General features: G+C 43.8%; 2 protein-coding genes and 1 long non-coding RNA gene across 3 annotated transcripts; 1 reads left to right on the plus strand and 2 right to left on the minus strand.

The window, feature by feature from the left end:
- Positions 1 to 261: 261 nt before the first annotated feature.
- On the minus strand, positions 262 to 906 carry LOC115783358 (ladderlectin-like; the record flags this gene model as incomplete). The annotated part of the gene is made up of 2 exons (XM_030734156.1): positions 262 to 611; positions 700 to 906. Coding segments are annotated over 2 exons (510 nt in total), but the record flags the coding sequence as incomplete, so codon positions are not given.
- A 698-nt stretch (positions 907 to 1,604) lies between these two features.
- Positions 1,605 to 3,141, minus strand: LOC115783359 (uncharacterized). Its single transcript, XR_004020202.1, has 3 exons — positions 3,054 to 3,141; positions 2,911 to 2,967; positions 1,605 to 2,314 (listed from the first exon to the last, which is right to left on the minus strand). It is a non-coding gene; the product is annotated as an uncharacterized LOC115783359 (long non-coding RNA).
- Positions 3,142 to 20,695: 17,554 nt separating this feature from the next.
- LOC115782553 (L-rhamnose-binding lectin CSL2-like) lies at positions 20,696 to 25,250 on the plus strand. Its single transcript, XM_030732771.1, has 9 exons — positions 20,696 to 20,811; positions 21,716 to 21,748; positions 22,678 to 22,782; positions 23,171 to 23,306; positions 23,392 to 23,501; positions 23,588 to 23,632; positions 23,737 to 23,869; positions 23,949 to 24,052; positions 25,008 to 25,250. The coding sequence occupies exons 1-9, from the start codon at positions 20,781 to 20,783 to the stop codon at positions 25,025 to 25,027; spliced, it is 717 nt and encodes a 238-aa protein (XP_030588631.1). The 5' UTR covers positions 20,696 to 20,780; the 3' UTR covers positions 25,028 to 25,250.
- Positions 25,251 to 25,732: the final 482 nt, after the last annotated feature.

Consider the following 25,732-nt stretch of genomic DNA (forward strand, 5'->3'; position numbering starts at 1 on the left):
TAATTTAAATTTAGTGACAATATTTCAAGTACATTTATAAAATACTTTTATATCCTCATGTATCATTCACTACTCAAAGAAATGATCAATAAATTGTAGGTGGGAAATCTTGGAAAGAAAATATCTACAGCAGGGTACTAAATTTCATTTGAACACACACACACACACACACACACACAGAGGTGCTGGTCAAAAAATTAGAATATCATGAAGTTTTAAAAAGTGAAACTTGTGTATTCATTCATTACACACAGACTGATATATTTCAAATGTTTGTTTCTTTTAATTTTGATGATTATAACTGACAACTAATGAAAACCCCAGATTGTGTGTCTGTGTGTAGTGAATGAATATAATACACAAGTTTCACTTTTTGAAGCTTCATGTTCTAATCTTATGACCAGCGCTTGTAAATACCAGTAATAATTGTTTTGGCAAATACCGGAAATCACTTTTGAATTTGATCTGGAAAAGTTGTACGAACCCTGATATATGCCGCCATTGATGATCTCTACACAGTTTTCATTTCCTCCAGTGTTATTTGGCTCGACTGTATACCATGCTTGATACTCAAACCGTGATCCATCAGTCCACATCCACACCCGTCCCAGCTAGAGGACATTACAGTTTAGATGCACAGGTGACACTTGCAGGTAGACGCATGCTTTGTGTTGGTAGAAATCTTGCAGTTTGTGAAACCGTGCCTCCAATCCAGGTTCGTGTGTTTGTACCAGCAAGTTGCCTAATAAGCATTTGTTCGTCTTCGTTGTGGACTGAGGCCAGATGCCCACCGAGGGACTGGCAGGTAGTCTGGGAAGACAAAGTGAGAAACCAGCTCGTCTCTAACGGTATCTGCTGTTTGGAGCTGAGCAGAGGTTTCCTTATAGAAGCAGCTGCTCGGGGCTCTCACTGAGTGAGTCTAAGGTTTTAATTGAAGGCAGGAGCTTCATGAAATACCATAATGCACTGCTGTCAAATATCATTTTCAATAAAACCTGCAGTTTCTCCTGATTCTGGTTTCTGATCTGACCGTCGGCTCGTTCCTGCTCGTGTTCACAGAAAACCAAAATGATTCCAAACATGATCTGAATGTCTGAACCAAAGCTGCAGCAGAGGGGTCTGTTGTTTCAGAGTGTCATCAGTGTGAAATGATTACAGTACCTCTGACTCGCTAAATGTCTTCATCTCGTTTTGGAAGATGAAACGGAGAAATCCTAATCGAGTCCAGCCGGTGGGACAACAAGGAACTGCATCACGGTTACATTAGAGGGACGATACAAGAAAAGAAATGGGAAATTAACTATATTAACACACAACAGAGTTCATTACAATGTATTTGTTCATGTTTTGGTTCAAATTTGTACAAATGATAGTTTGCTTGTTGGTCTGACTTTTCCTCCCCCCATTGGTGGCCTTAGCTATGCCCTCCAAAGGGCCCCATGATGTGCACGAATAAAGTAATTCAACCACAATCAGCCTTTTTTCTCCTTTATGGTTTTTTTATGGAGAGGACAGTCAATAATGGTTTCTATTCCTCTAAAAGGTTAAGTTCGCTTGTTTGCTCCAACAGTGAGTCAGTCCCCATAGTCTGAAATGCTGCCCTTCATAACATCTCTCCATGGGGTAAACTCAAACATCTCCTCCTCCTCCAGGGGGACACCGAGGAGTTCCCAGACCAGTCAAGTGATCTCTCCAGCTTGTCCTGGATCTGCTCCAGGACCCCCTCCCAGGAGGACAAACCTGAAACAGTTCATTTAGGAGGCCCTCCAAAGGGATTCAGTTCAATGTCTAAACCACCTCATTTTGCTCCTTTTACTGTGGAGGAGAAGCAGCTCTGCTTTGAGCTCCTCCTGAATGGCTGAGCTCCTGATCTCCACCCACAGGAAGAAGCTCATTTCTGCTGCTTGTATCCACGATGTGGTCAGAGGTGAGAGTAGGAATGTAGATCGACGCGATGGCTCCATGTTCACGCTCAGCTCTCTCCTCACAACAACACATCAGTACGGCGTCATCACTGCTGATGCAGCATCATCAGATCTCATCCATCACTCAGACTGGAGCAGGAACTCCACCTTCTTGCAGGTGGCTGACTGTGAGCAGCCCCTCCTTTCTCATACATTGTTTTCAGCACAGACACTTTCTCTTTCAGCATTTTCTGCTCAAATGCAGCTCTGCCTTTAGCGAAGTTCACCTCAGTGCTTTTTGCACACCCTTGTTGACAGGCAAACTGCACCGAGCACACACTTCACACACGAGTCATCCAAGCATAAATAAGTCAGAGCGACCAACCTGGCACGAAGCTCGAGACATGTCTCTGTGAACACAGAGGGAAATGTTTGAAATGAGGAAGAAGCACCAATCAACATCAACACGGTGGTCACACTGGTTTGTTAGCTTTAGTGTAACATTTTCATTTTTGTAAAAACAGGGTTTGAAGAAGTTATTTTGGAACATGCAACAACAAATTGCTGAAAGTGATCTGCAGAAAACTGAAAAATGTTTTGGTTCAGTAAATGTAACCAGAAGGAGTCTCTGTACGAAACAAATTCCTAAACACTGAAAACTTGTTTGTACCACAAACTCAATAATGATAGGCTAAAAGGCACAAAGAAGAGTGTGACTGAAAGTTTGATTCACTCATATGAAGCAAAGGCTTTCTCCTGAATCGACTCTATATGAGGGCTCCTTAAACAACAATGAAATATTGATATTGTTTCCAATGAGTTTGTGGTGTTGCTGCTGTGTGTTTGTCAACAGTCAAAATCAGAAACAGACGGCTGAAGTTGAGCAACCTCATACTTTTGTTTTCTGAGGAACTTCTATTTGTATAATGACTGATGTTTTATTGCATAAAGTGACAGAACATGTGGTTATACTTAGAGTACATGAAACAGAGTGCAATTTACTTACCTCCGTTAACGGGCCACCGAGCAAACAAAGAACGACAAAGTAAAAATGTGATGTCATCTGAGGAGAATGATTAAAAATCAACACATTTAAGGAAACGGGTACACTTAAAATATAAAAGGTCTGTAAAAGCTGTAAATTTTTACCTTTGCTGTAGTGAATCCTGACAGAGGATAAATACAGTTTACACAGACTGATCGTTATAAACCTGCTTTGCTAACCTGGATCCTGGACCGCTGACGGTATGCTGACGGTATGCTGACGGTATGCTGTGTAGCAGGATTTTGCTGCTGCAACGAGGAAACAAAGTTTAACCAATGGCAGAAAAATCTGCTTTCAAACCAGGTCTAAGCAATATCCCTTTCTCATATGTGGCTACAGCTGTGGAAAAAAATATGTCTGAAGTCTTTTTAAATATGAGCTAAAGAATCATCCAGCTTTAACACAAGTCCTTGGTGTAACAAAAAGAACCCAATTAATCAAATGACAAAAAAAAAAGAAGTTTTTTTCGTTTTTTTTTAAATTTACTAATGATGTCATCCAAGATTGTTTGTGGGCCTAAAATCATATGAACCTTTGCTTTCAGTATGATTTTAGCCCACTGCAGTGCTCACAGCACGTCCAACCCAGGGAGGATCTTCAGACACTGCACTTCTTAGCAGACATTCAGTTCAATTCAGTTTTATTTATATAGCATCAAATCACAATAAACAGTCGCCTCAAGGCGCTTTATATTGTTGGTAAAGACCCAACAATAATACAGAGAAACCCCAGCAGTCAAAACGACCCCCTATGATCAGGACTTGGTGACAGTGGGAAGGAAAAACTCCCTTTAACAGGAAGAAACCTCCAGCAGAACCAGGCTCAGGGAGGGGGGGTCATCTGCTGAGGGGGGGCTGAGGGAAGAGAAAAAAATGTAAATGCTTTTTCTTCAGTTCCCTTGACTGAGTCATTATACACACTTACATAAAATTAAACATTTATTAAAAGTTATGGAATAATATTAATACTTGAATGCTTGTCATGACATCAAAGGACAAATGTGTCCATACATCGACCCTTCTCTTTCTCCCTGCTGACATTGTTTGCATAACTTAGTTCTATTAGAAGTAACGACCAATCACAGGCTAGTTTGGTCTTCCCGGGTTTAGAGCAAATGTGTGCAACTGTGCATTTGATTGGATGTTTTCCTAACTTGTCCTGCCCTGTTACAAAATTAAACAAGTTCTGATTGGATGTCGTCTGCGCCAAACATTTTTGTCTTGTTTTCATTCGTTGACGAAAGTGTCAATTAATTGTTTTATCCTTTCAGGTAGTTTTTATTTAGTTATCGTCTAGTTTTTATCATGAAAAAAGGGTCATTGACAAAAACTATGATGAAAATAGTTCGTCGACAAAAAAACACTGGTGCAGATGAACAGTGCAAAATACAGATACATGTAATGAAGATGACATTAAGACAACTGCCACCTGACTGTTGTTTGCTATTTTCTCAACAGCTATATTAACTCATCAAATAATTGTGCACATATTCACTACCCCCCCCCCCCCCCCCCCCACCCGATATTTTCTTAGCATTGTTTATTTAGCTCAAATTCATTCAGATCTTTTTAGAAACAGGTGGATGAAAAAGTAGGATGAACTTCTAAAAAACTTCTAAAAATCAATTGGATGAATTTGATTATTTCTGGTACCCGTTGGTCAGCTGTTGTTGTTGGTGGGGGCCTTGGGTGGGTGCTGCTTTGTGGTATTGGGGCATCATATTTTATTATGTGCGATTTATCAAATATATTAATAAAATTCCAGATATTATTGTTGTCCCAATTCTTGAAAGGAAAAGAAAAGCCAATTGGATTTAATCTGTCCTATATCATATATTAAAGGGGCGGGGGGGGGCATTCCCAGGCCAGCTGAGAGATATAATTTCTCCAGCATGTCCTGGGTCTTCCGTGGGTTTTACTCCCATTAAGATACGCCTGGAACACCTCACCCAAGAGGCGCCCATGGCCTTAGAGTTAGAGGTGCTGATTCTCGTGCCAGACTCGAACCGTTTCAGTGTGAGCTGGAGGCCTCCACCTGATGATGCCAACAGGACCTCGTTAACCACAAAAAGTAGAGATGATATTCTGAGGCCACCAAGGTGGAAGCCTTCTGCCACTTGGCTAATAATAATCCATCCACCAAGAGGAGTTGCCCTGAAGATTCCCCAGATGCTGCCTCTCCACATTCCAGTTACATTGTTTAATATTTTGGAATCCATAAACAAGAAACTGTCCAGTTTTGATGCTCACCTCTCTTTTCCGGAAATCCTCCACAAGGAGTTTCAGGCTCTCCGTGCATCTGTAGAGTGTAGTCTGCAGCAGGTGGAAACACTTGCTGCAGAAAACGCCGTCCTCAGAGAGTCGGTGAATTCTCTCACCGAGGAAATGTCTCTGCTCTCGGAAGATAATAAAACAATCAAGGAAACTGTCACCGAGCTCCAGGCCCGCAGCATGAGGGACAACCTTGTGTTTTTGGGAATAACGGAGGAGGTTTATGAAGACCCGGAGACAACAGTGAAGGAATTTATTCAAACCCACCTGAAGCTCCCGGAGGATGTAGTGAAGACCATCACCTTCGATCGTGTTCACCGCTTAGGAGCCAAGTGACCCGGAGGACACAGACCCAGACCGATCGTGGCCAAATTTGAATGTTTCAAGCAAAGAGAGCTGGTGAAGATCCGCGGCCGGGAGCTGAAAGGAACGGACTTTAGTGGTAACGACCAGTTTCCCAAGGAGAACCTGGAGTGACGCAGGGTCCTGTTCCCGATCCGGAAAAACATCCAAGGAGGCTCCCGAGCTGTCAGGAAACCACTCCATGGCTGTACTGATCTAACAGGTGATCTGTGTTCACAACAACGCCTTTCTCTGTGACTCTTCATCACTCCCTTTTTCTTCAGGTTCATTAGACGTGTCTGTATATAACAATTAATGCCGGTTCAGTAAGCATAGCGCATTGATTTGTTATCATGTGCTTTTTCTTTTTTTTTTCTTTTTTATGCCACTTTGGAAAGGCTCTTTGCTGTTTACACCGTTTCATCTCTCTCTCACTTTACACTGCTTTTCTATTCTCTTTCTGCACCCAACATGTTTGCCACGTGGACATACAGCAAACACGCAGTCATACAGGATACACCGGGTCATGCAGGATGCATCTGTGCCCGTGCAGTACATGCACACACACCCATATTTAGTGAACACAATGCTTCACAGGCTAGTGTAAACATGAGCACACTGAGGTTTTTCTCATGGAATGTACGTGGAGTTGGTTCAAGGGAAAAGAGACTAAAAATTATTAATTAGTTTAATGATTTACAGGCTGATGTTGTCTTTCTACAGGAGACACGTGTCAAAAATAACTGTACACATACTCTCCTTTTCACAGTTCACTCATGTGTACTCGGTCTGCTACAACTCCAAACAAAGAGGTGCAGTTATATTGATTAACAATAGGATAAATTTCACCATTAGAAATATTACGTCTGACCCAAAAGGTAGATTAATAATAGTTAACTATTCAGACTATAGATTTATGTATCGCTAGCATATATGGACCAAATGTTGATGACCCCTCCTTCTTTCACCTCACTCTCGGATCACTCTGACTCCACACTTATAATAGGAGGAGACTTCAACCTGGTGCTTAATGCAGATACTGACAGGCTCAGTACAGCAGTGAGTCAGAGGAACTGGCAGTCTGCAGACATTCTTAAACAGTACATGAAGGATTTTGGTCTTTGTGATGCTTGGCGTTCACATCACCCCACTCTGAGAGATTATACTTTTATCTCACCAGTTCATCACTCTCACTCCCACTTAGACTACTTTTTAGTTAGCAGCTTCATGATGATGGATATCACAGACACTCAGATTCATCCTATCACTATCAGTGATCATACACCAGTGTCTATGTCTCTGACACAGAGATTTAATACATCATTACTTAAAGAACAAGATTTCAGTCATTAGGTCAAAAAGAAATGGACAACCTATTTAGAAAATAATGATCTACCTGGAATATCACCAAGTGTTCTTTGGAAAGCAGGAAAGGCAGTCATGAGGGACAGAATAATATCTTACTGCTCGCATAAGAAAAATAAAAAAAAACACTTGTGTTAGAATTAGAACAAAAAATTAAATCTTTAGAAACTGCCTATGCTGCCTCACCACAAGAACATATAATTAACAACCTGAGGAAAGTGAAACTGGAATAAAATGAAATCATTGATAAGAGGACGCAATTTATGTTGCAGAGGCTGTGTTTGGAAAACTTTGAACATGGAAATAAATCTGGAAAATTCCTGGCCAACCAATTAAAATTAAATAAAAAACAGCTATTTTTTCTATTAAAGACTCAACTGGTAACATTATTCATGACCCACCACCATCCATCCATCCATTCTCTTCCGTTTATCAGGGGCCGGGTCGCGGGGGCAGAAGCCTAAGCAGAGAAGCCCAGGCTTCCCTCTCCCCAGCCACCTCCTCCAGCTCATCCGGAAGGACCCCAAGGTGTTCCCAGGTCAGCCGAGAGATATAATCTCTCCAGCGTGTCCTGGGTCTACGACAGGGCGTCCTCCTGGTGGGACATGCCTGGAACACCCTACCGAAGAGGCGGCCAGGAGGCATCTTAATCAGATGCCCGAACCACCTCAACTGGCTCCTTTTAATGTGGAGGAGCAGCGGCTCTACTCTGAGCCCCTCCCGGATAGCTGCACTCCTCACCTTATCTCTAAGGGAGAGGCCAGCCACTCTTTGAAGGAAACTCATTTCTGCCGCTTGTATTCGCGATCTTATTCTTTCGGTCACTACCCAAAGCTCATGACCATAGGTGAGAGTAGGAATGTAGATCGACCGGTAAATCAAGAGCTTTGCCTTTACACTAAGCTCCCTCTTCACCACGACAGACACTGCAGAAGCAGCCCTGATCCGTCTGTCGATCTCCCGCTCCATTCTCCCATCACTCGTGAACAAGACCCCGAGATACTTGAACTCCTCCACTTGAGGCAGGAACTTGTCCCTGAGCCGGAGAGGGCACTCCACCCTTTTCCGTCTGAGGACCATGGCCTCAGACTTAGAGGTGCTGATTCTCATGCCAGCCGCTTCACACCCGGCTGTAAACCGTTCCACTGCGAGCTGGAGGCCACCCCCTGATGAAGCCAACAGAACCGCACCATCTGCAAAAAGCAGAGATGAGACTCTCAGGCCACCAAGAAAGAAGCCTTCCGCCACCTGGCTACGCCTAGAAATTCTGTCCATAAAAATTATGAACAGCATAATTGTGATCTGAATACACTGTTGTGCCAAACATATTTGTTCTTTCAAGATAAGCTCTACAGAGTCTCTATAAGCTTTTCTTGTTAATGTTTGTGTTTTTATTTTATTTATTTTTTTGTGTACATATACATTTAATTCTAGTTGACAGGCTGAGGAAAAAAAAAAAAGAAAAAAAAGAGAGAGAAAGGGGAGAAGACAGAAAAAGAGGACAGAGCACCACTAAACTAACCAAAACAATTCAAATGCTGCAACTACAAAAGAAAGAAAAAAGACAACATACCAAAAAAGCCAAAACAAGCAATACCTGGAAAAATAACTATGTGGAAAAGGCACAACAAAATGAAGCATAAGAACAACAATTTCATTATGCTGTGATTGCGTTAGTGTCTGTGTCTGTGTCATGAAATACACTTACCAATGAGGGCGGAAAGCCGCTGCTCTGCCCATAAGGAGCCAGAGGCAGGCAGAGAGGGACCCAGGAAATCCGAGCCATCCGCAGCCCATCAAGAGCCACGAAAACCCGTGGCCGCACATTCCAGTGACAACCGCATGCCCACCCCAGCAGAGGGAGGTCCCAGATGGAGCCCCTCCAGTCGAGGAGCAAGGGCCCCAGGGAATTTGAGGCAACAGGAAACCAGCCCCCCCCCGAGGCCAGCCCCCCGTGCAGGCTGGCAGCAGGGCCCCAGGGCCCAGCTGCCCAAGAACCGCCCGACATACCACAGAGCTCCCCCCCCATGCAGGAGAAGCCCAAGCCACCCCGGCCCACAGCCCCCAGGAGAGCAGGTCGACACCCACGCCAGAACATCCAGCCCAGCCCAGTAACCCCAAGGTGCCCACACCCCGGGGAGGTGGGGGATGTAAGAGCAACCAACGAGAAGCAGCCGGGAGGCAAGGCACAAGAAGGCCCAGACTCAGGTCCAGCCATGCACACACACACACACACCCACATATGCTCATGCGCACACACACACCCACCCACCCACGTATGCTCATGTGCACACACACCCACCCACATATGTGCATACATATACACACACATCCCTACCTACACGCATTCACCCACCCAAATACGCCCACGAGGACTGTAACAAATGCACAAAGATACACATTCATTCACATCTACCCACCCTCTGAAGCCAGGGCAAGTAGACCCCCCCCCCCCGGGCCAACGGTGATCCCAGGACGCTGCCAGCCTGGCACCCGAACCACCACCCGATTCCCACCCCGTGCAAGGTGCAGGAAACCTGGGTGTCGGATGGCCCACCCCACCCCCACCCAAAATTATAAATGTTGAAGTGTATGTTTTCATGTTTGTGAATGCATGAAGTGTGTAGGATGCAGTTAAAATTGAGGGGACCGCTGTGCCTCTAGCATCCAACTGCTGGCCGTCAGTGCTCGACCACACCACCCCTTCAAAACCCTTAATGTCTAAAGTGCCATTAAAATTGGGGGGCTGACAGTAGACAGGACCAGAGCCCCCTCTCATCATCCCCTAGGTAACATGCCTGCCCCCCAAGGTCAGAATGTATTGTCACTTGTAATGTCTGTAAAGCAATTAAAATGGAGAGGCAAGTGCGGCTCCACACGTGGCCTCTCCACGTGACGTGAAGTTTGTGTGTGTGTGTGTGTGTGTGTGTGTGGGGGGGGGGGGGGGGGTCAGGAAACCTGGAATAAGAGAGCCAGCTGTCCGCCGGCTCAGTAGGCCAGTCCTAGTGTTCCCTATGTGTTGTGTTTTGCTTTGCTTCCCTTGTTTAATTTGTTAAATTCTGTTCACCTGTGCCCTGTGTTCCCCAGCTGTTTCCTGTCTTCCATTATTACCTCCTGTGTGAATTTAAGCCCCTGTGTATGTTTTGTTCTCTGTTGTGTCCTCCCTCATCGAGGTGTGGCTTTGTTCCTGGGTTCCTCTGCATCCTGTTTCATGTTTATCAACAATAAAGCCACCATTTAAGTTCAGTTTTGCCTCTGGAGTTCTGCATTTGAGTCCACCCTGCTCGCCACACTGCTCGGACATGACAGGCGCTCATGGAGTGCAGTTAGCTTCTTTAGCCAGTAGGAGTGAATCATATCAGGGCCTGGTGCTGTCCAGCTCTTCATATGTGAGACTCTTTCTTGGATGTCTGCCTCTGTGATGTATGTAACTGAATCCTGGTCAGGGAGGTTGCTGTGGCATTGGTGTTGTGTGACACATCCTTTTCCCATATGCTCTTCCAGTATTGCTCTGTCTCCAGCCTTGGTGGGGGTGCTGTTCTCATACTGTTCCACTGCCACTGAGAGTATATCTTGGATGGTTCCGTGGAGAACATCCAGTTCATTTTCCTGCCTTCTATCTCTCTGGTATACCTCCTTAGGGGGTTAGCCAAGGCTGTGAGTCTTTGCTTGGCAGTCTCTAAGGCAGGTCTCCTCAACTCCAGGCCTCAAGAGCCCCTGTCCTGCAGGTTTTATATATATATATATATATATATATATATATATATATATATATATATATATATATATATATATATATATATCATGTGTATCTAGCCCTGTCTCCTTATTTCTTTTGTTCTCTCCTTTTTCTTCTCTCTCTCTTCTTTTTGCTTTTTTCTTTCCTGCCTGTCAGACCTGGCAGTCGTATTGTATGAACAGCGAGCAAAAAGAATGAATAAATAAAAGGACAAACTTTAACAAATTTAGCTTACTGAGAACGTAAGCATTCAATCATTAGTTATTATTAATTTCTGTCCCTCTTCCACAGTGTGTCTTTTGTCCTGTCTCTCTTTACCTTCAGCCCCAACTGGTCTCTGAGCCTGGTTCTGCTGGAGGTTTCTTGTGCTTGCCCACAGGTGGTCGTTTTGGCTGTTGTGTTTTCTCTGTATTTAAATGAAATTGAATTGAATTGACTTGCTTTGTTGGACATTTTAACATGAGAATCTGTGGGGCCTGAATCATGTTTTGAGTCTTAAGTGAACATGACTGGAGCTGCATTGTTGAGTGAAGAACGTGGTGGTTGATGTTTGATTGTAACTTCTGCAGGCTTCAATATCACTTCACGTCACTTCGATTTGCTCGTTGGACATCGCTCAGTTGCTCCTTTGGTTTCTAGTGGACGTTCCAGGCTGTGGTTTCCTTGGGAACCCTCTTCACCCCTTCAGTTCAATCCAGTTCAATTTATGTACTAAATCACAACAACGGTCACCTTAAGGAGCTTTATAGTGTAATGACCCTACAACAATGCAGATATCAGTCGTTTACTGTCATCAGTTGATGTTTCAGTCATTTGTGTGACAGTCTAGAAACTTGGTATGGATGCTCGTTCATGTTCTCCTTTAAGTCAACAAAAACCTGTCAATCAGGAAGCTGTGGGTCTGGTTTCTTGTCAGGATACCAAATCCTCCATCAGATATGTGTTACGGGCCCCAGGGATGGTGCCACCATAACAAAAATGAAATCCCTGCAAATACAGGTAACATTCAGGAGCAATGAAGACGCAGTGCACTCGGTTTGCCTTCCAGATTGCATCTCTTTCAGATTTCCATAAACATTAACAACATTCATGTATGCATTACTTTCTTTCAGTTCCAGTGTCTTTACAACTCACATATGTCCATATTTCCAACAGTTATAAACATAGAAGTAGATGTGTTCACACATCAACACTCCACTATCTCCAATGTACAACCTCCCTGTGCAGGTGGAATAACAGTACACAGTTGCCCTTGCATAAGCAATGGAAAGCTACTACATGTCTATAGTGCACCTTACAGTCATTCTCAACTGTATTTAAAACAATGCTTTTAGCTGTTCCAATTTATGGTAGACACTGTATCTGTTCTGGATACTGAAACTAAGCAATTAATCACACATTCTTAACAGCATTGTGAAAATAAAACAGTCCCGTATAACATGTGAGGCATTCATACTCATTCAAACTTAAAGTGCCAAAACATCTTAAACATTTCTATTCTAAACAGTAAGGTGTGTAGGAGTACAAATATTCATCATGTAAAGCAAATAAACCTGCAGTGACACTCCTGCAAGACCACACTCGGGGCATACGACCCACAATACCGCAACGTTACCGTGACGTATTTGCCAGCGGCCTGCAGAGCCTGTCCCCTAGCTGAGGCTGCTGCAGGTCTCCAAACTGCTGCTCACCAGTGTAAAACAATGCAACTTTACAAACGTAGCATGCAGAATAACATTTTCTCCAAATGACAGACAGTGGTATCATTTTTAACCAAGTACTAACCTGCAAATACAGGTAACATTCAGGAGCAATGAAGACGCAGTGCACTCGGTTTGCCTTCCAGATTGCATCTGTTTAGCGGGCGGAAATTCACCCCCCTAAAGCAACCGGGGTGCATCTTCCCTGGAATCAACAGTTCCACCTGAGGTGTTGCTCCAATTTTACTGTCCTTCTGTATAGTCCATGTTGCCCAATAAATCAGCACAAATATTGGTCATGTTTCCCAAAAATATTTTGAGTCTTTGTCGCTGGAAATCAGAGGTAAGCAAATTAAATAAATGAAATTAACAGATTAACACAAAAGTGGCCATACATTTTGGGTGTGCCACACGCTCCCCAACAAACAAAAGTGGCTCCTGACACTTGCTGTTAATAGTCCAAATTCCTTTTACCTCTTGAACCAGGTTTCAACTCCTATATGATACATATAAACACACATTACAAATTTATAACAGTATCGCATGAACAAAACCTGTCAGATGTCTTTCTCGACCTTAACAACAGTGGATACAATGATTAATTGGTGAGTAGGTGACAGGTATGGTGTGAGTGGGTTGGACTGAATACCAGTAAGATTGTGGGTACTGGCACATGTGAAATATCGGCTGTACTCCTATGGAGCCAACAACCAAACGTGGCTGATAAGTTGGCTGACCAAGGGAAGCGTAGGTCAGCATCTGGCCAGGTCGCCTCTCCCTTGTAGATCTCCTTGGCTGAGGCTGGAAGTCTGGTTGACACTCTTGAGTATTTCCCCTTGAGTTGTTTGTCTGAAGCACCTGCTGTGCTTCGTCAAGTTGGGGCTCCTCAGCAGAGAGCAAAATCTCATTTTCCTTCTCTTGCTCTATCTCTCCTACGTTCACGCTTTCAGACTCAGATTCCACAGGGGTGTGCTCCTCCAATAGATCTCCATGTGTCTCAATGGTACTCTGTAGCCTGCTTGTGGTATCCTGCCCATACATGTCCAAATTGGCCTGCACTTGTTCTCTTGGTACCCGTAGCCAGTAACGGGGTGCCTCCCCATCCATCTCGGAATCACTTGTGTCACTGTTCTGTCTTTGTTCGACAGTTTCCAGGGGTGGATTTGACCTTCCTTTCCTCTTTTGAGGCTTATCAAGCATGGCAGACTCAGTTAGGTCTATTGGCAGATCATTCACTTGGAGTAACAAGTTTCTATGGAGGGTACGAGTGGGGTGACCCTTCTTCTCAGGACTGACTTTATAGACTGGGTTATCCCCAACCTGCTCCCTGACAATGTAAATGGCTTTCTCCCAGTATGGTTTCAGTTTGCATGGACCTCCCCTTTCTGAAAGGTTGCGAACAAGAACCCTGTCCCCGGGCTGCAGAGTCACACCTCTGTTCCGTTTGTCATAATAGCGCTTTCCTTTTGCACTTGAATGTTGGCTGTTAGTGCTGGCTATCTTGTATGCCTCAATCATTTTCTCTTTCCATCTTTTTGCATATTCACTTTGAGTGCATGTCTCATCCTCAGTTACCAATCCAAAGAGAACGTCAATAGGCAGACGTGGATGGCGGCCATACAGAAGGTAATATGGAGAGAACCCTGTTGACTCATGTTTGGTGCAGTTATATGCATGAACGACGTAAGCCAGGTGATCTTTCCAGTTTTCTCTCTCTTTCTCACCCAGTGTCCTGAGCATCTGTAGCAGAGTTCGATTGAATCTTTCTGCGGGGTTGCCCTGAGGATGGTATGGGGAAGTTCTGGAATGATTTACACCAGACAGCTGTCTGAGTGTCTTGAACAACTCATTCTCGAACTCCCGGCCCTGATCATGATGGAGCTTAGCTGGGTACCCAAATCGCAGGATGAAATCACTGAAGATTCGGTCTGCAGCTGTCTTTCCAGCCTTGTTTCTGGTGGGATACGCCTGTGCAAATCTGGTGAAGTGGTCGACTACAACCAATATGTATTCGTACCCACCTCGGCTGGTCTCAAGGTGCAGGAAGTCAATGCACACAAGCTCTAGGGGTGAGCTTGATGTAAGGCTTCCCATGGGTGCTTTGTCAGGCAATGCTGGCTTTTTTTGCTTTATGCAGCGACATCTTCTGGTGATGTATTCCTCAACCTCTCTTTTCATAAAAGGCCAATAAAAGCGGTCTCTTACTAGGCCAAGGACTCTTTCCACCCCAACATGTCCCATACTGTCATGCAGGTGTGAGAGGATAGTTGGCTTGTAGATGGCAGGCAGGACAAACTGTCGTCGCCCGGGAGTCTTCCTATAAAGAAGGCCGTCCTCCACCTGCAACCTGCTCCATTCCCGTGTCAGTTTTCTTGTGGGCTTGTCAAGTGTCCTACGTACCTCATCAGTTAGTTCTCTGTTTTTCTCCTTTAACTCTAAGATTTTACCTATTACAGGATCTTTATGCTGTTCCTTTGCAAGTTCTTTGTGACTGATTACTGAAAGTGGCTCTATGTTTGAGTGTATTTGTTTTTGTGACGTGATATTGAGGGCTGCTACCCAAGCTACATCCCCTTGTTTGGCTGTCCTAGTTCCCTCCCAAGTGGCACACACTACTTCTTCTGATAGTCTTTCTGAGCACTGATCCATAAAGACATTGATATCAAGTGGACAGCGAGAAAGGGTGTCTGCATCAATGTTCTGTTTGCCAGGCCGATACCTAATTTCAAAGTGGAAATCAGCAAGCTGCCCCACCCAGCGATGTCCCACGGCATTGAGCTTGGCCGTACTCATAACGTAAGTGAGGGGGTTGTTATCTGTGAATACAATGAAGTGGGGTGCATAGTACAAGTAATCTACAAACTTGTCACATATGGCCCACTTCAAGGCCAAGAACTCCAGTTTCCCACTGTGGAGGTGGTAATTCTGTTCAGCTGGAGTCAGGGTACGGGACCCATAACCTATCACCCTCATCTTACCATCCTGGTTTTGGTATAGTACTGCCCCGAGGCCCTGTTGAGAGGCATCTGTGTGCAGTATGAACGGGTGGTCAAAGTCTGGGTAGGCCAGCACCGGTGGGTTTGTTAGAATATCTATGAGGTGCTCCAGAACCTCTTGGTGCTGGTCATCCCATTCTACTAAAGTCCGTGAAGGAAGCTGAGGCCCCTTCATTTTCCCTCTTTTTGGCTTGGTCAGCGGTGGACTAGGTTTTGTCTGGAGTAGTCCATAGAGTGGCCTGGCTATACGGGAAAAGTCCTGTACATAAGCGCGGTAATAACTCAGAAAACCCAGCAGTCGCCTGACATCACCTACTGTTTGTGGGGTTTTCTGCTTCAGTGCCTGTACAGCTTCAAGATCTTTTGGGTCTACCCTCACCCCATCTGCAGACACCAGGCGGCCAACATACCTGACCTCCTTGCGGAGTAGCTCACATTTCTCAGGCCTGAGTTTAACCCCATGTTGTTTCAGAGCTTGGAGTACACGCCGCAGGACCTCAACATGCTCCTCAAAAGACCTGGAGAAACAGAGTACATCATCCAAATACGGGATGCAACACTCATCTCTGAGTGTATCCAGCATTTCCTCCATACTTCTTTGGAAGGCTGCTGGCGCGTTAGACAGGCCAAAAGGGATCCTAACCCATTCATACAAACCCCATGGGGTTGTGAATGCAGTCAGATGTCTGGACCCCTCAGCGATGAAGCCCTGGTGGTAAGCTTTGCCCTGGTCTAAGATGGAAAACCATCTATAGCCCCCCAGTGAGTCAATCAGGTCCTGGATGCGGGGAAGAGGGTGCCGATCTGGCACAGTCTTTTTGTTGAGGAGCCTGTAATCAATGCAGAGGCGCAATGATCCATCTTTCTTCCTCACACAAACAATAGGTGCAGCATATGGTGAGTGTGATTTAATAATCCAGCCTTTCACCAGCAGCTCCTGGATATACTCTTTGACTTCCCTATACAATGGCTTTGGGATTGACGCATAAGCCTTTTGGACAGGGGTTTCGTCTCTGAGTCTAACTGACATCTGGAGAGAGGGAATACAGCCAATGTCACTGCTGTCCCGAGCAAATACAGTTGACTCCTCATAAAGTACTTTCTCAACTATTTCTCGTTGGTCTGAACTGAGGTGACTGAGGTCGACCGGTGGTTGCCACAGGTCATTAGGGGGAGTGCTAGGGGAAGCAACATTAACTTCAGCCGTTACTACACCGGCTGGTGATGGCCTCCCACATTGCACATTCTGCTTGCCTAGTTCGAGAATCTTGACTACATGCTGGATGGAGCCAAGTTGAGACCTTTTTGGCAGGATGATTTCCTGCTTAGTGTGGTTAGAGATTGGCACTTTAACAAATGGTTGCCGGCTATCACTGATTTCTAGTAGACCCTCTCCAACACTAAGCTGTTCGAGGATGGAACTCTCTTCCGGTGGTTCATACAGGACCACAGGATTGGAAATGTCAAAGGTAGGTGGTACTTTACATCGCACACGCACCGTTTTACCAGGTGGGAGATTGATATTTTCCCTACCTACTCGAATGGCAGCCATACTGTAATTTGGCTCTTTCTGAACACTGATGAAGTTGACCATGGCCCTAGCCTGCTCTTCCTCTACTCCTAGGGCTTTGCTGAGGAGGCTAAGGATCATAGTTTGTGCGTCTGCATCAGTTTGCTGGTTATTTACCATCCCCTGGAGAACATTGGCTCCCAGTAGTGGCTGGGGAAGCGGGATCTGGCTAACAAGGAAGGGGACTTCCATTGTGAGGTTGGGGTCAACATTCCCTGGGAGATTGACTGCTAGCTCCACCCACCCATCATATGGGATGGACTGGCCATTTGCTGCACACAATTCAAAGCGTTCCCCAGGCTCCAGGAGCTCTTGGAGAGGCCTTACTGCATTTTGAGGGATGAATGCCTCCTTCCAGGCTCTATCAATGATGCTTACTTGTGAACCAGTATCAAATAGTACTGAGACAGCAAAGCCATTGAGAAAACAATTAATCAGACTCTTTCTACCAATTAGTGGCACTGTGCGCACTGTACTGTTACTAGCAGCTTGTGTCTTAAGAGGGCATGAATGTCTTGTTTTTTTGCTATGTTTCTTTCCATTCCGATGTCTCTGTTTGTGGGTGGCCATTACTGAGCGGGACTGAGACTGTGGAATGGCCTCTGTCTGTCCCTCAACAGAGACCGACTCCCGTTTCCCGACTGTTTGGGTCTTTTCAGACAGCCAACTGCTCTATGCCCGGGGTCCCCACACAAAAAACAGTGGTTACAGTTCTCTGAGCCTTGCTGCATGCAGTTGGTGCAGCTGAATATTTTACCTCTCCTCACAACAGAGGGCTGACTTGGTGGAGGAGTGGGTGCTTGGTGAGCAAGAGGCTGGGTGGTATGCAACTTGTCTTGGTCTGCTGTTTGGGTAGGTACAGCTTTTGAGTGGGTTGCTGTCTGTTGGTCCATTAGAGTTGCGACCATGTTAGCTAAAGCCTCTACTTGTACACTGAGCTGCTGTATCATCTCACTACCACCCTGGTCTACGGTCCCCTCTCTTTCTTCCACTTGGATACTGTGTGCATGTGTTGTTTTTTGACGGGGAGCATGGCCTAGCCTACGCTGATGTTCATTTTCATCACTCATCATTTTTGTAACCTGGCTGAGAATCTCCTCATCGGTGACTTCGCTGTTTGAGAGAAGCGGTCTCAGCTGTTGTCTGATGTCAGTGTGCTTTGCGCACAAACCCTGATAGATGCTGTGAAGAAATACTCCCTGAATAGTCCTGCGGTCATAGCGAATGTCTGTACTGGCCTGTTTTGACTGGAAAAGGATCTTCTGTTTGAGCCCAATCATACGGTACAGAAACTGTTGGGGGGTTTCTTGGTCATTCTGTTTTGCACACATTAGTTCTTGGAACAATTCAGTACTGGCCTTTTCGCCCAAGTGTGATCGGAGGAAGCTCTTGATTTCACTGATGGTGATTTCCTCTTTGTTGATGAGCATGTCCTTGAAGACACCTGGCTTCACTATCCTCAGTACACCTCGGATTACCTCAGCATCTGTAAAACCCTCTCTGATTCCTTCATCAATCTGTTTGCACATGCTGCTGTAAGTTATGTCAGAGTTGTGGTCCCCAATCTGTCCACCGTGTACCTTAAATTCCCTCCGCTGGAGGTAAGAGAGGTCCTTTATGGAAACCATCCTCTCACTGGCTACATGTGATGGAGTATGACATAATGTAGCACGTGATGCTGTGTCATGTGTACTGTGCACCTCACTGGGTTGTGGGTTACTCCAAGTTCCAAACTGCTGTGGCTGCTTACCCAGCTCACCTCGTGTGATTCTAGCCTGGGTTAAGCTTTGATTGGTGTTGGGTGTCTGTGCACCAAAGTCAGTGTGCTGTAGAGCATCAGTAACTGGTGGTGACTGATGGGAGGCAGCATGTGTGAGTGTGGTGCACTCTACTGTCTTAGCGGGTACATTAACATTGTCCTGTGACTGTGCAACCTTATGCACTATGTTAAGCAAATCACGATTTTCAATTATGCTGCACAACATATCATTTAACACTAGCAGCTGACTCATTCCTTCATCTTCAGATTGTAACAAGGCATCAGACTGCATATATTTAATAATGCATTCCACACAACCTTCTTCATCAGTGGGTTCTAACTCATCACCTGGATAGTCAGTTGCAATGTCTCTTGCTAGCTGGTAGGCTTCCCCACCTGAAAGCCTATACAGGTTCTTTTTGATGCTCCAAACCAGCTCCTTGCGTGCTGTTGACATGATGTGCTTCCACTGGTGAGACACAGCAGTGCAGTTCCCTTGGCAGAACGAAGATCCTCGCCTGAATCTTGGCTTCCCCTCACGGACACTCACCAGCTGTCGTCTTGGCTACAGCAACGTCACCTCGCGTTGGCCTGATGGTTCTGATATCTCTGGACCCTCTTCCGTCGACGAGTCTATTGGAAGTGGATCCCGGACGAGCCCCCACAATTTGTTACGGGCCCCAGGGATGGTGCCACCATAACAAAAATGAAATCCCTGCAAATACAGGTAACATTCAGGAGCAATGAAGACGCAGTGCACTCGGTTTGCCTTCCAGATTGCATCTCTTTCAGATTTCCATAAACATTAACAACATTCATGTATGCATTACTTTCTTTCAGTTCCAGTGTCTTTACAACTCACATATGTCCATATTTCCAACAGTTATAAACATAGAAGTAGATGTGTTCACACATCAACACTCCACTATCTCCAATGTACAACCTCCCTGTGCAGGTGGAATAACAGTACACAGTTGCCCTTGCATAAGCAATGGAAAGCTACTACATGTCTATAGTGCACCTTACAGTCATTCTCAACTGTATTTAAAACAATGCTTTTAGCTGTTCCAATTTATGGTAGACACTGTATCTGTTCTGGATACTGAAACTAAGCAATTAATCACACATTCTTAACAGCATTGTGAAAATAAAACAGTCCCGTATAACATGTGAGGCATTCATACTCATTCAAACTTAAAGTGCCAAAACATCTTAAACATTTCTATTCTAAACAGTAAGGTGTGTAGGAGTACAAATATTCATCATGTAAAGCAAATAAACCTGCAGTGACACTCCTGCAAGACCACACTCGGGGCATACGACCCACAATACCGCAACGTTACCGTGACGTATTTGCCAGCGGCCTGCAGAGCCTGTCCCCTAGCTGAGGCTGCTGCAGGTCTCCAAACTGCTGCTCACCAGTGTAAAACAATGCAACTTTACAAACGTAGCATGCAGAATAACATTTTCTCCAAATGACAGACAGTGGTATCATTTTTAACCAAGTACTAACCTGCAAATACAGGTAACATTCAGGAGCAATGAAGACGCAGTGCACTCGGTTTGCCTTCCAGATTGCATCTGTTTAGCGGGCGGAAATTCACCCCCCTAAAGCAACCGGGGTGCATCTTCCCTGGAATCAACAGTTCCACCTGAGGTGTTGCTCCAATTTTACTGTCCTTCTGTATAGTCCATGTTGCCCAATAAATCAGCACAAATATTGGTCATGTTTCCCAAAAATATTTTGAGTCTTTGTCGCTGGAAATCAGAGGTAAGCAAATTAAATAAATGAAATTAACAGATTAACACAAAAGTGGCCATACATTTTGGGTGTGCCACATATGCCCTTTTTATATTTACATATATATTTGTTTTTGGTATCTGTGTGTTCTGTCTGTCTTGTGACTCATGAGGTTAATGTTTAATTAACTCTTTCCTGCTTCGGTCTGTTGCAACTTACCAGGAAAATGTTCTAACTTTTTGATTGGCTGCTGGTTTTGCTGCAGTTCTCATCCAAACGTACAAATAGAGCAGGTTTCTGTTGGATCCACCATCAGCTCAGGTCTTCACTCATATCCAGGTCTAACACCATGCTCTGCTCCGGACTCAGCGGCACACTGTGTGAGTATCACTCTTCATGCTGTGCTGCACTTTGACCTGCCTCTGTAGCGTTTTAGTGGTACTTCAGCTGCTTTTGAACCAACTTTGGTGTCATAATCTTTATTTATAACCTTTTTTAAAAAAAAATGGTTTGTAAATATCTTAAAAATAAATGAATGAGTTACAAGTAGAAGCTCTTAGTTTGGCAGGTTGTAAATAAAATTCTGGATGTTAAATTATTAAAATGTATGAATGCAGAATACAGGGTCAGGATCCAAGTTTGCTAAAGGTGACAGCAGAACAAAAGTATAATTTTAAACAGGTTTAATTAGGATTTCTACAACAATCCAGGTCTTAATGAATCTTAAATTGTTCATAAAATAATTAATGTCTCACAGCAAAAATCTAAAAGTAGCTCTTATAAATGTGTCATTTATGTTTTTGTTGTATTTTATAAGTAAGTGCTGTGTTTAACACCCAGTCTTCCTTTTAGACTTTATTAATGCCACACTGGAAAAATGCACCTGTTACAGCAGCACAAGGATCAGGAAGAAAACGGGAATTAAAGAAATATTGGAAAAAAGTTACAACAACCCAAAAGTGCTTAAATGCAGAATCAATAAAACACATGAATACCTTTACTATGTTTAGTGTATACAGTAAAATACACTAGCAGAAAGGTCACAGTGATTTTCTTACATGTACATAAAGTGCAGTGGGAATGATAGTGTATACTGTACATGTATTTTTATCAGGCATTTATAAAGGTGTGCAAACCCTAAACCTTTATTCATTTTCATTTCATGTGTGAGTTTTGAGACAAATGAAAGTTCATATCAAACACTGTTAACTTATTTCTACAGAAGATAAATGAATAAATCAGCTGTGGTTCACACACACTGAGGTTTCTCTCTTTGTTTTTCAGTGCTGGCAGCAACATGTTTATTCATGAGTTCAGGTAAATGAATGTTTAATGTAAAATTTCTCCTAATGGTTCTTCATGTTAACCTTATACTAACATCATTATCCAGACTAATCATCTGAAATTACATGAAAGAGAATTTTATGTATTCAGAAAGGTGGTAGGGACACATCCCCATCATCCCATCACATCACCATAAATTAGGTCTGATTCACTCCCATCATTCTCACACCTTCACATTACACATCAGACACATACAGATATGGATTCTGATGGCATCAGTATCATTTGCATGCATCACAAACATCTTTAAATTAACAGCTCCTCACCTGGGAAGGGACAGCACCAGCCTTCAGTGACAGAAAACCAGTCAGACCATCAGATCGTACGCAGACTTTTACTCTGAAGGAAAAGAGCATCACACACTGTGCATGAATGTGCTGACTGATATGGAGGAAGTAACTGTTCAGGAGGTGCAGATGAATGGTGCAAAATACAGATAGATGACATTAAGACAACCTGACTGTTGTTGTTTGTTATCTCAGCAGCTACATTAGCTCACCAAATAATCCTGCACATGTGTTTGTGTACTTCCTCCAACAGTCCAAAGACATGCAGTTAGTGGGGTTAGGTTAACTGGTGATCCTAAATTGCCCATAGGTGTGAATGTGAGTGTCAATGGTTGTCTGTCTCTGTGTACTGTGACCTGTACAGGGTGTACCCTGCCTCTCGCCCTATGACAGCTGGGATAGGCTCCACCCTGCAAAGGATAAGTGGAAGAGAATGGATGGATGTTCACTACATCACTACCCCCCCCCCCCCCCCCCGATATTTTTTAGCATTGTTTATTAATTCATTCATATTTGGTTTAGAATCATGTGGATGAAAAAGGAGGATGACAGATCTTCTGTAGCCAAATTAATTTAGCCCAGACTCACTGATTATAGGGTTGTTTCCCATTTCAGGCTTTGCCACTGCTGAACCTTCTATCCCTGGTAGTGGGACTCCCACATCCACAGAGAGGGTGATCACCTGTGAAAGCGTCGACTATGTACAACGCCTGAGCTGTGGTAAGATCAACATAATCTCTATATTAAAGATTTCTGTAATATCCAGGTCTAAATGTCAGGCTAATGTTGAAATAATCTGCAGTCTTTCTAATGTCCAGCAGGGGGCGCCTCCTCTGGTTGTAAAAAGACATCTGTACAGAAGTCTGAGAAAAAGAGCCTCCTGCTCAGCTGATCTCTGAGCTCAGCAAACACTTTAATGTGGAGGAAATCTGATATTAGGATTTATTTTAGCACCACAGAGCTACAGAAATGAGGCATTTGTTGATTATTTGGAAAAACACAAAAAGCTTCAAATGTTCATCTTTTGCTGCAGATCTTTGCTTTTGATTCCATTTCTCATGATTCTTTTTTACATTGATCTTTGTCTCCCATGCTGTATGTATCACAGAGACAGGAGTGATCATTGTGCAGTCAGCTCTGTACGGACGGGCCGATGCAGAGACCTGCAGTGAGGGCAGACCTGCAGATCAGCTTGGAAATACAGACTGTTCTCAGAAAGGCACTCTGGACGTCATCAAGAAACGGTAAATAAATTTGAGCAGTTTGGATCAATAATTAATCAGTCACTTTAATACAGCTGAAAAAGAGCTCCTCTTTGTCTCCCTGCAGCTGTGATGGCAAGAAGGTGTGTGAAATAAACACAAACGTCGTCCGTACTTCTGATCCGTGCTACGGCATCTACAAATACCTGGACACCACCTACGCCTGCTTCCCAGCGAGTCTGTTACAGCTGTGATTATAAACTAATATTCAGTCAAATCTGTAAATGTTCATGTTTCTGATGTGCTTTGTGTCACTTTGTCAGTCGACAGTGTAGCATGTGAGGGTTCAATAGCAAACCTTCGATGCGGTGAGAGCACAAATTCTCCATCTTTGCATGTTTGTGAATCGATGCCATAAAAATACAGAGAAGGTTAAACACTGGTTTAATCTTTGAGGTTCTCTCTTCCTCAGATGAAGGACAGGTTTTACTCATCCATGCAGCTGATTACGGGCGCCATGATACGACCACGTGCTCTTTCGGCCGTCCAGCCTCTCAGATCCAAAATATCAGCTGCTCAAAGTCCTTGAGCCAAGTAGCTGACAGGTACAGAGCTGACTCTTTCTTTAGCATTACACAGCATTTTTCAAGCATCTGCCAACTCACTAATGACCTGAATCCACAGCTGTAACGGGAAAAGCAGCTGTGCTGTCAAAGCAAGCAACTCAATGTTTGGAGACCCCTGTGTGGGCACCTACAAGTACCTGGAGGTGGTGTACAGCTGTAACTGTAAGTAATTTAAAGTCTCTTTAGGACTGTTTCACACTTTGCTGCAGAGCTTTGAGACATTTTTGGTCCGCTTGTCTTCATTCTTATTTTCTTTCCTGCTCTTTAATCTTAGCATTTATGACAACAAAATAAACTATTGTGTTGAAATATCCGCAAAAGCAGTTTAAGTTTGTTTATATGTGAATTTGTTCTGAAATAACTACATAGAAGTGAGATGTGTAAGAGTGTGGTGTTTCCTTCATACTGCACAGAGAGCAGGTGCTGCATGTTCACACAGTGGTAGGTGTGCAGCATCAGTGCTGCAGAGCTTTATAACCCACTTCCACTTAAGGCTAGTTGGTTTGGAACAACAGTGAAAGGTCCTTATTAGAAGTTCTGCTGTTTAAAAATAGTTTAAAACATGCAGATTTAAGTGAATGTGAAGAAACAGCAGCAGTGACTTTATGCCCCAAACATCTGTGTGCTGAGCTGTGTGGAAGAAATATCAGCTGAGCTTGAATCAGGGCTGAGCTCCACTTTCATGTAATACCGGTTTTTACCACAAGAGGCAGCAGAGAGTCAGTGTAATTTCAGTCATTAAAAACATGTTTTTCTTGATAAGGACAGGCTGGAAAAAGAGAGAGTCTTGAGGAACGGATCAATGTGTCGAGCAATCACAATTGTCCCCAAATCAGGAACAATCTGCTAACTCAAACTGATAAAACAGCATGAAGAGGGTAAATGTGTGTTTGCTCAGTCAAGCTCCAGAAACTACTATGACCTCGATGACTGAGAATCTACACAAACATTTTGCTCAGTCTGAGCTGGTCTTGTAGTTCTGGTCCACCCACTGCACCTTTGTGGTGGTTGTAGAACTGAGATTTCATCAAGTTGATTTCGGGAATAATCGCTGATCCTCTGTTTTCTAGAACATTTTGCTTCACTAATGAAACTCTGACATTACATTTTCTTTCAGTTCCTCTTGCAGGTCACTGAATGGAGGAAACCGCTGAAGTCCAAAAAGCATCACTGTGTATGTTCTTCGAATTAAATGTCTAATGAATCAGTAACCAACAAATCAAGAGTACACAAAATCAAATGCCTCATGTGGTCATAAATATGCGGACACGTAGTGAATTTAGATCCATGTAAGAGTCCAAACCAGCTGCGGTCTGTGGTGTCCATATACATTTGATCATATAGTTTAAGATACTCATTGTCTTCTATGATAATTTTCTTTGATTTTATTCTGCTGTCTTTAATAAACTGCTTTAACTTTTTCTTCAACAATAAAATCATCTCAAACTCACGGACTGGATGGTGTGAGCTAAATGTGTTGGTGGTCTGACTACTTCCTGAAATGACTCTGGTGAACCAATCAGATTTTTTTTTTTTAAACTTTATTTTTAAACAGTTTTATAGTCTTACAAAGGTGAACACAACATAGGAATTGAATAACATATAGAACATTGAACAAATAGTCACCGAGGGAGAGAGACAGTGGTGTATCACAAAAAAAGAAGAAAAAAAAAAAAGGGCAAATAATGTTCCAAATAGCACCGGGTTACAGTAAAACTTATTGAGGTCCCAAGGGGAATGAATGGGGTTGTAGGTTGGACACACCTGCTAAGAAGACCCCTGGAGACCCCTGTGTGAAAATTTCAGTAATGTCTTATTATCTGATATCAAGTCACCTTTATC

Source organism: Archocentrus centrarchus, chromosome 7 (assembly GCF_007364275.1).
Source record: "Archocentrus centrarchus isolate MPI-CPG fArcCen1 chromosome 7, fArcCen1, whole genome shotgun sequence".
Classification (NCBI taxonomy): Eukaryota; Metazoa; Chordata; class Actinopteri; order Cichliformes; family Cichlidae; genus Archocentrus; species Archocentrus centrarchus.

What these genes read in the sequence shown, in the direction of transcription:
- LOC115782553 (XM_030732771.1), top strand. Translation starts at nt 20,781, where the DNA reads ATGCTCTGCTCCGGACTCAGCGGCACACTGT. An exon ending in CTGGACGTCATCAAGAAACG is followed by an intron (nt 23,307 to 23,391) that starts GTAAATAAATTT and finishes GTCTCCCTGCAG; the next exon opens with CTGTGATGGCAAGAAGGTGT. An exon ending in TTGAGCCAAGTAGCTGACAG is followed by an intron (nt 23,870 to 23,948) that starts GTACAGAGCTGA and finishes CTGAATCCACAG; the next exon opens with CTGTAACGGGAAAAGCAGCT.